Source organism: Acomys minous (assembly GCF_964271855.1).
Source record: "Acomys minous genome assembly, chromosome: 6".
In the NCBI taxonomy this organism is placed as follows: domain Eukaryota; kingdom Metazoa; phylum Chordata; class Mammalia; order Rodentia; family Muridae; genus Acomys; species Acomys minous.
The window spans coordinates 113,933,237-113,948,882 of record NC_140487.1 but is presented as its reverse complement, the minus strand read 5'-3'; the positions used below and the strand labels follow the sequence as shown (position 1 = coordinate 113,948,882).

General features: G+C 53.6%; 1 protein-coding gene across 11 annotated transcripts in view; it reads right to left on the bottom strand.

Annotated features, from left to right (window-relative positions):
• KIF17 (kinesin family member 17) overlaps positions 1-15,646 on the bottom strand; it is a 36,979-nt gene that overhangs the window by 16,868 nt on the left and 4,465 nt on the right. For all 11 annotated transcript variants that reach the window (XM_084785626.1, XM_084785629.1, XM_084785630.1 and 8 more), the window contains exons 2-6: positions 12,388-12,534; positions 11,603-11,704; positions 9,129-9,318; positions 5,699-6,151; positions 2,820-2,932 (exon numbers count right to left, since the gene is read on the bottom strand). In XM_084785626.1, the coding sequence (XP_084641752.1) occupies positions 2,820-2,932; positions 5,699-6,151; positions 9,129-9,318; positions 11,603-11,704; positions 12,388-12,534 (1,005 nt within the window). The remainder of the gene's footprint in view (positions 1-2,819; positions 2,933-5,698; positions 6,152-9,128; positions 9,319-11,602; positions 11,705-12,387; positions 12,535-15,646) is intronic.

Here is a 15,646-nt window from a genome sequence, read left to right as displayed (position 1 = left end):
TTGGGGAGCCCATCCAGGCATTGGATCAGTCTTTGGCCACTCAACAGCCTCAACAGCTTCTATTGCTTCCTCTCCACACAGCCCCTGACCCTCAGCCCAGCCACCAGCACCTCAGCCAAACACATGCAACCGCAAGAGCCCATGAACACATGCATGTACACACGTGCGCAGGTATGCACACGCATCTGCATGGGCACACACAGGCACATGTACCCACTTACACTCTCACTATTAAATGGGGGGGGGGCTGAATCACAGGATGCCCATTTTGTGTGGCTGGGAATACTTCCTGAGTCTTTACCCTTCCTGTCTGTCCGGCAGGCTACAGGAGTTACCTCCATGGCCTTTGCATACTAAGTCCCCCCGTCTCCCTCTGCACTGGGCCATTGCTTGGCAGTTACCACATGCTTGGCCCTTTCGATGTTTAAAACAAGAACCTCCTCCTGGGCTGTGTGCCCTCCAGCTATGGCCCCAGTCCCTAACAAGTCTCAGGTCACGCTGGCTGAGCAAGGATGAGCTGGAATACAAGAGCTGAGCTCTGCTTCTGCGTGGTGCTCATGGGTGAGAAGAGGCCTGGGGTTCCGCCCTTACATGGTCTGTGCAAAACACCAGGACGGCTGCCATAGGAGATATTCTACAGATGACGAAAGAGAGGCCCAGAGAGCGCAAACCATCTACCAGCCATGGATCCTGTCAGAACAGGACTTTTACAACAATAAACCAGACAACCCTGGGAATCCTCCAGTCCAAACTTCCCCATTTTGACTGGAGGCTGGAACCCAGAGGCATGCCTTGGGCCTGGAGCTGAGCTGCCTCCCTCCTGGCCAGAGCCTTTTTTGTACACACAGGAGCTTCAACCTAAGGCCTGACTATCCTGGAATCTAACCTGGTTCTCAGTACGCAGTAGTCACTCAGAGAATACGACTCAGAAGAGAAAGACACGTGGGAGGTTGGAAGGGAAGGGAAAGACGTCCACATCTCTGCTTCCCGTCATAGCTCAAAGCAGAAATTCCAGTGTCAGAAACGGAATCCTGGGACAGCCTTGTCTGGCGGACTCCTCTGATGGCCTACGCTGTCCACTAGGTGATAGGCGAGGGAGGCAGGCAACGCCCATGACTTCCATCACCTTACGGGGAACTGCCTGTACAGAGTGAGCTGTGGTTTCCTTGGAGACCACTAGGGGGAGGTGCCATTCAACCTACCAGACCTTGAGGGAGCCTACCCAGAAGGTTCCATTCTGGGTACTGTCTAGCTCTCCTCTCCCCTGAGGGTCTCTGAACTAAATTCACTTGTCATTATGGGATTCCACAGCCACTCCAAGTCCCTCCGTGTGCCTCCTGCTCACTGTGACCTGCAGAGGCCCAACACTCCTAAGGCAGGAAGGGCTGCCACCCTGGTGGGATGGATGCCTATAAGCTTAGACTTTCCCAGAGGACCACTTCTTTTTGTTTTTTGTTTGCTTTGTTTTTGCTTGGTTTGAATTTTTGAGACAGGGTTTCTCTGTGAAGCCCTGGCTGTCCTAGAACTCACTCTGTAGACCAGGGTGGCCTAAAATTCAGAGATCTGCCTGCCTCTGCCTCTGGAGTGCTAAGACTAAAGGCGTGAGCCACCACTGCCCATCTGAGGGCCTCTTCTTAGTGCTACCTCCACAAAGGGCAAGACCTGGGTCCTAGAGACAGACTCAACACCCAGACCTACCCTAGATGGCCTCAAAGGCCAGAGCTCCCAGGACTGGAGTCAGCAAGCTAGGCCCTGGTCCCACAGCCTGACAAGAGTCTTGAGGACTGGCCCCTAATTGAGGTTATAGTTGAAAGGCAAGGGTTCCAGTGAGACAAGGCCAGGCCAGAGCTCCCAAGAGCGGCTTCTGCCTAGTGTCAGGATTCCCCCTCAGGAGCAACCAGAGTAAGCAGGCAGTCCCACAGAGCCTGGAGTTGAGAGGGAACCTCTGTCATGTCTTGTATGTATGTATCCCTGGAGAACTGCCCTGCTGCTTCCCTGGGATGCTGGAGGCACATGGTGTGAGGACCTAGGTGCCATGGGAAATCAGATGCTACACTCACCCTAGGATAAACAAGCCAAGCTGCTGTCAGGCCCAGGCTCAGTGCCAAAGGCAAACAGGCTCCTTCCCACTCCGATATCCTGGCCTTGGCCAAGGACCCTCCCATTCCAGAGACACGTTTTCTATTCCATTCAGTCCCCAGCCACCTTTCCCAGCATTACCAAGGAGACCTTCTCTTGGGGATGTCCCTGCTCAGGAACTCAAGTTCAAATCCTGGATCCAACTCTTGTTTGTTTGTTTGTTGTTGTTGTTGTTGTTGTTTTGTTTTTTGAGACAGGGTTTCTCTGTGTAGCCTTGGCTGTCCTAGACTCACTTTGTAGACCAGGCTGGCTGCGAACTCACAGCGATCCGCCTGCCTCTGCCTCCCGAGTGCTGGGATTAAAGGCGTACGCCACCACGCTCGGCTTGTTTGTTGTTTTTTGAGGCAGGGTTTCTTTGTGTAACCCTGACTGTCCTGGAACTCACTCTGTAGACCAGGCTGGCCTCAAACTCAAAGATCCACCTGCCTCTGCCTCTGCCTCCCACGTGCTGGGAGTAAAGGCATGTGCCGCCACCGCCTGGCTGGATCCAACTCTTTGATATTCCTATCTTCCGTGTAGCTTTGGAAAAGTCATGGCATCCCTTTGAGCCCCAGTTTCCTCAGAAACAAAGGGGGTAACATGGTGCCAACCCCCATGGGTGTTAAGCAGGGTGACTCAACAGGCACTGGCTCTCCCTGGGACACACTCTCCTTCACACTGGTGGCTTGCTAGGGTCTCACCTCCCGGATCAGCTGTTTCTCAGCCTCCGTGTCCTGCTGGACAGTAGTAGCAGGGGCCGGAAGCTTCTCCTCGGGCTGGACAGGGCCCAGGGGTGTCTGAGTGGACAGCAGGGCTGGAGAGAAAGAGACATGAGCTGAGCGTGAGTACCCCGGAACCAAGCATAAGAGCATCTCTATATAAAATGCAATCAACCAGACACCCAAGAGTTCAGGACACTGGGGATGTGGCCCTAGACAGAACTCACACCCCGTGCACTATGCACGAGGAGACAAAGGGAAGTGAGCGAGCAAATGAGCACTGAGTACACAGGAAAGGCAGGGAGGGTGCTCAGGATGAAGAACATGCCCCGATACTGTGGTCAGGACTCTGTGGAGAGTACACGGAGTGGGATATGAGGGTAGAGGCAGAGACGGGGCAAGAGCTTTCAGACAGAGGGGCAGAGTGAGTGGAAAAGCTGTGGGGCAGGTCCAGACCTATGCTGGGGTTGTCTAGGGTGGTGAGGACAGCAGAGTGGAGAATGAGGCCAGGTGTCCTGGATGCTTCAGTAGTGGGTACAGGGGGGAGTCAGGGGAGAGGCCCAGGTACAGTCAGCATTGGTGTCACGGAGTGGGAAGGAGTGTATGGGGAGACAGGAAAAAGGGGACAGAGGGCAACTGCAGAGTGTTTATTCACTGTATTGGGGTTTTTTTGTTGTACTGTTGTTGTTATTTGAGACAAAGTTTCACTGTGTATCCCTGGCTGCCCTAGAACTAGCTCTGTAGACCAAGTAGGCCTCAACTCGGAGATCCACCTGCCTTTGCCTCCCAAGTACTGGGATTAAAGGCATGTGCCACCATGCCTGGCTTATTTGCTCATTTAAATTGACTTTTTATGTGAATGGTGCCTGCATGTATGTATGTATGTGTATGCACTTCCTGCGTGTCTAGTGCCCACAGAAGCCAGAAGAGAGTGTCAGAGCCTGTGGAATTGGAGTCACACATGTTGTAAGCTCCCATGTGGTTGGTGGGACTCAAACCCTGGTCCTCCGGGAAAGCAGTCGGTGCTGTTAGCCTCTAAGCCACCTCTCCAGCCCCAAGAGTAAGGGTTTAGAGAGAAGGGTCACAGGTCACAGCAGAGGCCAAGAGACAGGGTTATTCCATGGGTGGGGCAGCCTGCCTGGAGTAGGGGTGAGAAGAGGTTGTCAGGGAGAGAAACAGGAGCCCGTCGGGGTAGCCAGCAGGGGCAGACAGACACTCCACATCTTCCAAAAGGGACGGAAAGAAGAAATACACAGTAAGAGACGGAGAGAGGGAGGCCAAGGCCCCGTGTTAGTGTCACTAAACACTAGGCTAGGAGTCTCGCGCACACTCAGAACAGCCCATGCTCTACGACCTTGGCCATCTGGGTGCTAAGGCCTCAGCTGTTTCCTTTACTGTCCACCCCTCCAGCAGATGTCAGGCAGCTGTCCTGACTTCATTTTGGTTAAGAACGCAAGCTCCTGGGGGCTCCTGGGGGCTAGGTCACTTGCCCAAGGACCAGGTAAGCTATTAACTGCTACTTGGCCTCAACATGTTACTTGGACAAGGCCAGCCACCACTGCCTGCTGAGCATCAGGGCTCTAATCCAAGAAGCCCCCCACACACACACTCTGTACCTCTCCCCACTCCCCCCCCCCCATCCTGGAGGGAGGCTGTGTTAGCTGCGGGGTTGGGGACCCTCTGGGGACTTCTTCCACTCCTGTCATCCCTTTGCCAGTTTTGGGAGGAACAGGGGAGGAGAGGGAAGGTGATGGGCACTCTGCTACACCCTGCCCCCTTCTGCCTGCTCACCCACTCCTCCCCCTGCTCGAAGGCAGCCAGCAGAGTAAGCAGAGTGGTGTTTGGGCATCTTCACACTTTGCCCCCGGATCCTAGCAAGGGTGATTCTCATGGCCCAGGACTCAGTCCAGCTGCTTTACCCTCTCTATGGAGCCTTTTATGATGGATCACAGCCTTTCAGACAGGCTTGGACCCTCTCTGCCCAGTGTAGCTTTCTCCCTTAAAGTCTGTTCCCCCAGAGAGTCACAGCCTGGGCTCTGAGGGTCTGAGTCATGTGTGTCCCCGGGGTCCAGCCCTGGTCTCCAGATATAAAGAGGTGCTAGCGGAACTTTGGATGGTTGGGTGGGAGGATTTAGGAGAACGAATGGGTGGATACGTGAACAACTGGCAGATGGGATCTGAACGGGTGAATGGCCAGGAGAAAGGGGAGGAAGTGAAGGAGGGGAGGTGGGTGTCGGAAGGACGGATGAGCAGGGGTTGTGTGAGCTATGGAGTGGGTGGAAGGAGGCAAGCATGTGGGAAGGCAGGAGAGAGGGACGGTTGGCTAGGGGCGAGGAATGGGCAGACAACTCTGTGCCGAACGCGTGAACAGAGGTGGGCAGGCAGGAGGCAGGCCCAAGGAGTGGAGGCTACACTCCTCTATGCGCACTGTCCCTAACAGACAGCAACAGAACACTCTGGTGTGTCTTCAAGCCCTCAGAGCCTCTGTTCCAGACCCGAGTTTGTACGCCTGCCAGATGACAAGACTACAAACGGAAGCTGCAATGACAGGAGCTGGGGTGGGACGTGGGGAGGTGAGTCACCCAGACGCTAACTAAGAACATGATGTCCCAGCCACTGAGCTAGGGAGACAATTGGGTAGGACTGGTAGATGGCAGAGGAGCATCCTGAGATGGGGCGTGGGCAGGCCAGCCAGCCAGGCCTCTTCCTGGGGCCACAGGCAGGTTGGGGCCATTACCCCTAGGGTGCCCTGAACTGAATGGGAGCCAAAGGATCTGCCTATGGAGAGTCTGAGAAAGCAGGGACGTGTTGGTGAGAAATCTAGTTGGCCCACCCTAGCCTGCTGCCCCAGGCTGTCCCACCTGTCAGGTGGCCAGGACCCATCTGCTGGGCTAGGATGGCCTTTAGCCTCTTGATCTCTTCCTGGTACTCTCGAAGCAGGGCGTCCTTGGGGTCTTCATTAATGCGTGGCTTGTTCTTGATATTCTTGGCCCGGTTGGCATAGCGCAGCGTGCTGAGGGTCTCGTCGTAATTGTTGTCAGCAGGAGACAGGCAGGCCACCATCAGAGTCTTGGTGTTGCCTCCCAGTGAGTCCTGCAGCAGCCTTGTCAGCTTTGAGTCCCGGTAAGGGATATGCTTGCAACGTCCATCTACCAGGGCCGAGATGACGTTGCCCAGTGCTGACAGTGACAAGTTGATCTTGGTGGCCTCCTTCAGCCTCTCTCCTGTGGCCCCGGTCTTGGATTGCCGCTCACTGCCCGCCAGGTCTACCAGGTTGAGCTTGCCTGCTCGGAGGTGGTCCTTACCTCGCTCATCTGCAAACAGAGAGGCAGGCAGGGAGCAACAGCTGGTGAGCCCCCACCATCTCTCTAAGATGAAGGTGGCTGGCTACCGAGGTCCTCAAGGCCTATCACCCAGTGGGGCTACATCTGAGCCTATCAGGAGTCTGTAAAGGAGGGGGCTGCCATGGTACAGGTAAGGAGACTAAGGCTTGGGGATAGCATGGGAACTTTCCCAGGGCCACACAGAAGGCAAGGAAAGGGGGGAGGGACTGGGCCCAAGATCAATTCCCAGCACCCACATGATAGCTCACAACTATCTTTAACTCCAGTCCTAGGGGACCTAACACCCCCATACACCGACACATATGCAGGGAAAACACTAATGCTCATAACAATAAATAAATCATGAAAAGAGAAACCAAGGAGGGGCGGCAAGATAGGAACTCGGGGCTGCTTGACGCCACGGGTTAAGGGTCCATCTGCTGAGGAGAGGAGAGTCTCTTTTACAACAGTTTGGACCGATGTCCTATGAGGCCACAGGCAGAGGATGGTAAAGGGGAGATGAAAAGACCTCTGGGGAACTGTATCAGTCCATGCTCAAAGTACTGGCTTTGAAGTACAGCCCTGCCCCTTCCTTACTGTGTAGCATGAGCAAGGCCACATACCTCTCTAATCCCCCAGAGATGAAACCATTGACTGGCTCCCTATCAGAGCTGGATATGTAGGGTCAACTGGCCACACATTCTCTGACCAGTGAACGGCAATCTTGTAGTGACAATTATGGTTGGATTTCTTTTAAAACCCAGAAATATTAATGTTTTTGATTTAGTCCCAGGTGTGGGCTATGGAGCTGCTTTGGAGTGTCCCCAGCTGACTATGATTTGCCTCGTGCTCTGGCAGAGGCGTGGTTTCGCCAGCGGCAGACAGTTTCTATGATTGTGTGATGTTTGGAACTCTGGGAGCTTTTCAGAGGGTAGATAGATGCTAGCGCTCCAGTAGGTGGGGTCAGTGGTTGTCGATTATTTAGCAAGGCTGTTTGCTAGTAGCCTGTGGCCAAAGAATAAACAAAAGAAATCAGATTCAGGGATTTTCCTAATTCCTCTCCCCCCCCCCCCCGCCCCGCAACCCCCCATCCTTGTTTGATGTAACTGGGAGGATAATAAATGGGTGGAGAAGGTAGCAAAGACTGACTATACACTCTTTTTTTTTTCCAAGACAAGGTTTCTCTGTGTAGCCTTGGCTGTCCTGGACTCACTTTGTAGACCAGGCTGGCCTCGAACTCACAGTGATCCACCTGCCTCTGCCTCCCAAGTGCTGGGATTAAAGGCGTGCGCCACCACCGCCTGGCTGGCTACACACTCTTAAGGGAGATAAAATGTTTGCTGGCATTAGATGGGTGTCTGAAGGACTTGGGTGCCTAAGACCTTTTTTGTTTTATTTTTTATTTTTTATTTTTGGCTTGTTTTATTTTTTAATGGAGCAAAAAAGGGACCTGTACTGGGCTGGAGAGATGGCTCAGAGGTTAAAGTACTGGCTCCTCTTCCAAAGGTCTTGAGTTGAATTCCCAGCAACCACATGGTGGCTCACAACCATCTATAATGAGATCTGGTGCCCTCTTCTGGTGCACAGGTGTACAGGCAGGCAGAACACCGTATACATAATAAATAAATACATCTTTAAAAAGAAAGAAAGAGACCTGTACTGTTTTTGGAGGGCTCTCTGTAGAATGTACCAGAATGTGTCATGAGCCTTGAGTCTCTGTGCACTCTGTGCTTTCACAGTGCACACCAGGTCTAGCCTGAGCAAATGAGTCTCAGAGTAAAACCAGCTTTGTACACAATGTATCATTGTCCACAGCATTGCGAAACCAGAAATGATGTCAGTGGCTCATGGACGCCAGCTTAGAAAAGAGGTGACTACGTTTAGGCACCAGCCTGTCTTTCAAACCTTCTCCTGCAGAAGGCACAACAGCGTAAACTCATGAGCGTCCATGTCCTCATCCACTGAGTCAGGCAGCTATCCCTACCCTGGTTGCAACTGTGAGGTCATAACCTCTTCAGACAGGAATCCCCCGGGGGACACCTAGGTTGATGTCCTTCACTCAAGCGAGCACCAGGGGCACAGGCCTGGGAACGGGCTGCCCAGGGTGCTGAAGAGACAGTATGTGGGGAGGTTACATCAGCTCTGGCCTTGGCTCTGAGTCAGGGGTCTCTTCAGAGTTATGTTCCCAGTCTGGCCAGGCTGCTTCCTGCTCTATGCTCGGCAGACCGATGCAGCTGCAGCATTAGCGGCCAAGAAACCAGGAGGCCCTGGGTTCAAATACTGGCTCCTCTACTTCATGACTGGGGTTTCCCCCTACATGATCATGTCTCCTCCCTTCTCAGAGCCTAAGTTTCCTACATGTGAAAGAAGGCAGATACTATCCAGCTGGAGGACTGCGGCAGACAGAGTCACACAGATGAAGCGTAGGGGGGGACCTTACACAGCAGCTGGCCCCCAGGGGCCTTTTCCTCTTTCTCAGCAGCTCTCCAAGGAAGAGGAAGAGGCACATGAATGAAGGGCAGAGACCATCGCTGAGAAAGACGAGTCATGAGGACCGAACGGCACACAAACCCCCTGGCCCTTGGTATTCCCCAGGGATGGAACCCAGGGCCAGGAGCTGCAGCCCCAGCCCTGAAACCTCAGCCTTCCCACCTGTGAAATGGGCCTGTTAACATCTGCCTCACGGGGTGGTCGCAAAGGACAGATGACGTGTGCCTGCCGCAAGGCACAGGAAGTACTCCCGTTATCTACAGGGTCTGTGGTTGCTGGTGCTGATTCAGGAAACAGATCCTCGCACTGGGAGGACCCTGGTCTGTTTCCTGTTTCCTCCTCCAGATAGTCAGGGACATCTTTTCCCAGTTTGCCACGGGGCTCTCCAGGCTCCAGGGAGGTGAGGCAGCCTCCTAGCGGGAGCGGGACCCCAGCTCGGGATGTCTGGGCCACCCTCTGCCCAAGCCTGGCCCCATACCCACGGCATAGATCTCGATGTTGATGGTGAAGATGGAGTGGGAGCGGGAGGAGTCCTTGTTCATCAGGGTGTAGCCGACCGCACGGTTCTTCCAGCCAGTCTCCATGACACGCTCGCACTGGGCCACATTGTGCACCGTGTGCATGGACAGCCCCTTGACATATACGCCCTTCTCGGGGTGCTCCTTCAGCTGCAGGGGGGAGGGCCACCAAGGGGAGGAGCTGAACGATGGCTGCCCGCTGAGCATCCTACTCCTCAGTAGCTGTTCATCTAGGCTGCAAGACACACACACACACACACACACACACACACACACACACCCGCCCCCGAGCCAGATCTCCATGGCAACCAGCTGTGCTACAGCAAGGATGGAGAGGGGCACAGGCACACGGCCATGACCAAGGTCCAGCCGGAAAGGCATCTTCCTATGCTTTTCCCTCACGCATGGGTTGGGGAGGAATTTTGGGAGGCCCCCCCGGCAGGCCCCCACTCCACCATGATCTACTGGGTGGAGATCTGGGGTGGCATTTATACTAGCTTGGGAGGTGGGGAGGGGAACTGGCTTCCCCAAATCTCTTGTTCACCTTCCCTGACTGAGTAACTCCTATAAAAATGTATGGAGCTCTATGGTAAACACAGACTAAGCTATGCTGTGGCACCTCGGGTTCCTATCCATCCACTTTCTGTGCTCCCCGGGAGATACATGGGTCCCTGAATCACAGATGATGAGAATGCTCCTCTTCCGCTTACATAAGACCATCTGCACGTCACCCACAAAGCGGCATATCAAAGGTCTGGAGCCCATGGGCTGAGCATCACTGAGTGTACCTGTCACCAGCAGCCCCCGAGGCCATGAGCCCACTAAGTGAGGCCTGTCCAGTGTCCAGAGTAGCCAGAAAGGGACAGAGTCCCCAGGGTACCCACACAAGTCAGTGGAATGTCTGTGAGAAGGTAGGCCTATGCCCCTGAGCCTAGCCTTCTGGGGCTCCCAGCCCCCACCCAACTCTGCTGCCTGTGTCTCTGGCTGAGGGTGAGTCATGACTCCCAACACCCTCTTCTGGTGAGGGGGATGCTGCAGGTTGGTGGTAGAGGTTTCTGGCAGGGAGGGCAAAGAGCTGCTAGGCTTGTGCTATGCCAGCTGCAGGAGGATGGGCAAGGTCTTGGATGGATGGATGGAGACTGGAGAGAGGAGGGTGGTCCGGTGCAGTGTGTGGCCTGGCACGTTGGCACAGGCCGGCTCTTCCCAGTAAGTCTTTGCTGAAAACCACCAGTGGATGACTGCCCCCTTGCTTTCTAACCCTGGGATCACTGGCTTCCTGGTGGACTCTGGTGGGGGAGGCTTGGGTAGCTCAGAAGCAGCACCACCGAGGGAGAATCTAGAGACACCTAGCACAGCTGAGGGCCCCACCTCACACCGGCCTCTCCTCCCTGGACCAGGCCACCGGCTTGTGAGAGCCTCAGGCAGGAGCAAGACCTCTGGCCAAGACTAAGGCCACAGGGTCCCAGGTGGGATCCCTTGCTTCCTCACTGGCTTCCGGTCCTGGTAGTATTTGTTCAGATTCGTTCTTTCCTCCCCTTCCCCTCCCCCTCCCCTCTTCCTCCCTTCCCCGCCTCACCTTTCCTCCCCCCCCCTTGCTTCCCTCCTTCTTTTCTCTTCCTCCAGCCTTCCCTAGGTTTTCTTCCTTACTTTTTGACAGCCTCCCTATGTAGTCCAGGTTGGCCTGGAACTTGCAATCTCCCTGACTCGGTCTCCCCACTGCTGCTGGGGTTTTGGGCTGTGCCATTACACCCAGATTTCTTGATCTCTCTGCGTGCCCAAAATAGTCAGGCTAGTTCTACCTACCCGGACTGAACCCTCAAGTATCTAGCTTTGCTCCCACTGTTAGGAAGCAACTCTCTTCTGTCCTGAACCCAGTCTTTGAGACGACTGAGGACAACTTATAAAATATGCTTGATGAAGCCAAGCCCAATCTTGACCATCAAGAACAGTTCTTCTGCCCTTGACTCTACCTCCCACTTGAGGGGCCTGCCTTCTGTGCTGTCTCCAATCTGCAACACCCACTTTCAGGGTTTTTTTTGTTTTGTTTTGTTTTGTTTTTTGGTTGTTTGTTTTGAGACAGGGTTTCTCTGTTTAGCTCTGGCTGGCTTTGAGCTCACAGAGATCCACCCGCCTCTGCCTCCCGAATGCTGGGGTTAAAGGTGTGAGCCATCACCATAATTTTTCTCAGCCAAGGTGTTTTCTACAATAGACACCTTGTTTCAACCAAGGTGGCAACAGACACAGTAACAGCCCCCACGCAGTAGGTACTCTGAGGACACTCAACTCAAAAGGCCCCACCCTGGACAGTGATGTTTGTCCAGGACCCCAGCACTAGGGAAGCTGAGGTGGACAGGTAGCAGGATCCCGAGCCCCAGCCTGATACTAGCTTCTCCCCGTGACCTTCCCGGCCACTTCCCGTGGGCTCTGCACCCACCTCTAGCTTCTGCTTGGTATCAGCACCCAACAGATCGCGGACATCTTCGTTGTAGATCTCCAGATAGGAAGCCCGGACTAGGAACTTGGTGTTTTCTGCACACTGCGGGGAGTAGACAGAGCACGAAAAGCTGGCGGATGCCAAACCCACCTGCTGCCCAGGCCTTTATAAGCTGGGACATCGTGGGAGAGGGGGGATGTCAGGGCCACATGGGCCCCCATCCCTTCCCTGCCCTGCCTGCCCTGCTGGCAAATCTTCCTCTCCGGCTCCAGGGCCCTCCGGCCTCCACGCTGTGCTGTGGCTTATCTGCCCCGTGTGCTAGCTGCAAACCTCACGGGAAGAGAGATGGAAGCCTTCCCACTACTCAAGGGAGAGACCACAGATGAGTTCCAGCAAGCCCTGGCTCTTGGCCGTTGGACGGGAACCTCTGGGAGTTGACCAGTCTGGAGTCCATGAGACACACGTACACAAAGGGCTTCCTCGCTCGGGGCTCAATAAACGGGGGAGCCATGGCTGTAGTTACCATGGTCAGCGTCATCTCAACCTCACGAAATGTTAAATGAGTTTTAACATTCAAAGGCAGCAGGAGAAAAACATGATGCCTCTTCTCTATTTTATGTTTTTCACCTGTCATCTTTTCTAGAACCAAGAAGTCCTGCCTCCGCTGACCCGTGTGCAGGGTCAAGGCCAGGTTCTGGCTGTAACTGAGGTCCATGCCTCAGTCACTGGTGTCCTGGGGACCATCTGTGACACTAGCTTCACCCCTTCCCATGCGAGGCCCGTACCTGGACGCTCTCGAACACGTGCTCGAAGGCTCTCGGAATGATGCCTCTCTGGCAGGGAGGATCCGGCAGGCCCTGCATGGTGAAGGACTTCCCACTGCCTGTCTGGCCATATGCAAAAATGGTGCCATTGTAGCCTTCTGTGACACCCTGCATGAGAGGAAACCAAAGCTAGGTGTTCAGCTGACAAGTCCTGGTGGGTGCCACGGCCCCTAGTCCACAGATTAGGGTCCCCTGCCTGAGTCTCCACTAAACAGGGCTCCAGTCTGCCCTCAAACAATGGTCTGATGGGGTTAAACACTGTGCCAAACCGAGGGCATCTAAGAGCCTGTGCGAGGGGACCAACTCAGTTCAAATTTGTTGCTTTGTTTCATGTACCGAAAAAGCCCAAAGTCTTGTATATGCTTGGCAATGGCTCTACCACCCTCAGCCCGTCTCCACTCTTTACCACTTGAACTGGTCTTTGGCACACGATATACTGGCTGGTTTTGTGTGTCTTTACTTAACACGAGTTAGAAACGTCAGAAGGAAAGGAGCCTCAGTTAAGGAAATAAATGCCTCCCCCTGAGATCCAGCAGGAAGGCGTTTCCTCAGTTCGTGATGGACAGGGAGTGCTATCCTTGGGCACATAGGTGGTCATTGGTGCTATAAGAAAGCAGGCTAAGGAAGCCAGGGGAAGCAAGCCAGTAAGCAGCACTCCTTCATGGCCTCCGGGCCTCCGCATCAGCTCCTGCCTCCAGGTTCCTGCCCTGCTTGAGTCCCTGTCCTGACTTCTTCCAATGATGGACTGTGATCTGGAAATGTAAGCCAAGTTAACCCTTTCCTCCCCAACTTGCTTTGTAGTCATGGTGTGTTTTCATCATCACAGCAACACACACACACACACAGAGTCTCCATCTCATCTGTCACAAACGACAAGAACACAGCCCCTCCTAAAGCCGACTCATCTCGTACATTAGGCATGGCAAGTGCCAGCATGCATGGATAGGTGCTTCCTAATGCCTGCTGGGAATATGGTGGCGGGGGGTGAGGGGGCAGACGCTTCTCACCCGGGCCAGGGAGGTGTACCCAAGGGCGGAAGTCAGGCAAACAGTGAAGGGAGGGAGTCAAAGGAGGGAAGGAAGCAGGAAGGTGTGGGAGGAAGCAGGCACAGCCTTCTGTGCAGGAGAGAGCAGGGCAGAGGTAGAGCTGCTGACGAGGAAGAGGGGGTGTCCATCCAGGCTGAGGGGACACAGGAGAGTGGCTGGCTGATAGTGGCAGGTGGTCCAAGGTGAGGAGGCTGAGAAGGAAGACAGACAAACTGGGTTCCACTGCTAAGGCCATTCTTCACTCTTGGATGCATTTAGTCACCCTGTACTGGCTGTCTTTTCTGTCAGGAACCATGTTCAGGTTAGAGGGAGAGCAGTGTAACAAGGTAACCACAGTCCCTGCCCTTAGAGCTCTCCGGTTACTATGGGGCACCCGTGACAGTTGATATTATCAACTTGATTTAGAGTTACCATGGATACAAATCTCTTGACATGTCTGGGAGGGGGTATCTAGGTTAGGTTAACAGAGGTGGGATGATCAAGGTTAGGTTAACAGAGGTGGGATGGTCAAGGTTAGGTTAACAGAGGTGGGAAGAACTACCCTAAACACAGGCAGTACCATCGCATGTACTGGAGTCCCAGACTGAATAAAAGAAAAAAGCTAAACAGCAGCGTTCATGTGTCTCTGTGTCCTGAGGGATGAAGGTGACAGCTGCCTCATGCTCCTACCTCCATGCCTTCCTTGTAATGGACCGTGAACCCTTAAACCATGAGGCAAACAATGCCTTTATTCTTTTTTGGGGGGCGGTGTTTTGAGACAAGAGTTTCTCTGTGTAGCCTTGGCTGTCCTGGACCAGGTTGGCCTCGAACCCACAACGATCCGCCTGCCTCTGCCTCCCGAATGCTGGGATTAAAGGCGTGCGCCACCACACCGGGCAATCCCTTTACTCTTTAAGTTGCTTCTGCCACATTTTGTCACAGCAAGACAGGCAAGTGACACAGCATCCTATGTTAGAATGCAGGCACAGAAACCTGTTCCCAGGCCCCAGCGCCTATGTGATACCTACACCTTTTCACTGAAAAAAAAAAAAAAATCCGTGACCCAAACAGTGCTCAGCAGGAATCCCTGAGAGCCGGGATTCTCAGGAAGGCTGGTACCCACTCAAAGCTCCCTACTTGCCTCAGAGGACAGGAGCTTCCTTTTCTGCAGTGGAAATGAGCAAGGACCTGCAGCCCCTAAGGGGTCCTTTGAAGTAGGGAGAAACAGCTGCAGAGAGAGGCCCAACCTGGACCCTCAGCTTCTCCATCCCACATGCTGAAGCGGGGAGGCACATGGCCCCTCTGGAAAAGATGAAGCAGTTTGGGGCATGTCACTGTAGCCTGAGCCCAGGGAAAGGACACTGTAGGAACGCTGGCAGTCACACAGCAGATGATCCATTCTCCTGGGCAGCCACCAGCCATGCTGGAAAGGTCCTAGTGCACCTTGGGGGACTGAGTTTCATTTTCACAGGATCTCACACACGCTAGGCAAGCTCTATCACTGAACTATATGTCTTATAGGGGCGGGGGGACGCAATATCTCATGCAGCCAAAAATGACATCAATATCAGTAGTAGCTGAGGATGACCTTGAGCTATTGATAACCTCTCCAAGCACTTTCCAGTGCACTTTCCAGAGCAAAGGCCTCCATGGGGGCTTATGAGTGTTGGGGTTGAAGCCAAGGCTTTGTGCATGCTAGGCAAGCATGCTATCAACAAGGCCATATCCCTACCCAGCCCGTCTTTACTCTCTCTGGTTTCAGACTGGCCTCAAATTTCTTTGTTTTTTGTTTTCCAAGTCAGGGTTTCTCTCTGTAGCCCTAGCTGTCCTGGAACTCGCTCTGTGGCTAGCCTCGAACTCAAGAGATCCTCCTGCCTCTGCCTCCCCAGTGCTGGGATTAAAGGCATGCGCCACCACGCCTAGCTTTTCACAGTCTTAATATAATTAAAGAACATAAAGTACCAACTATTAGTCATTAGGCATAATATCTGTAATTGTTTTTATTATAGAGATACACTGCATTAACTGTGTTATGGTTTTACTTCATTTCTTTTAGTTTTTAAAAGGCCACCACTGGGGGAGCTAAAACTATGCATGTGGCTCAAGTCTGCAATATAAAAGTTTTATTTATTTATTTAGCTTAATTAAAAATTATTATAGCCAGGCATGCCTTTAATCTCAGCACTCAGGAGCTG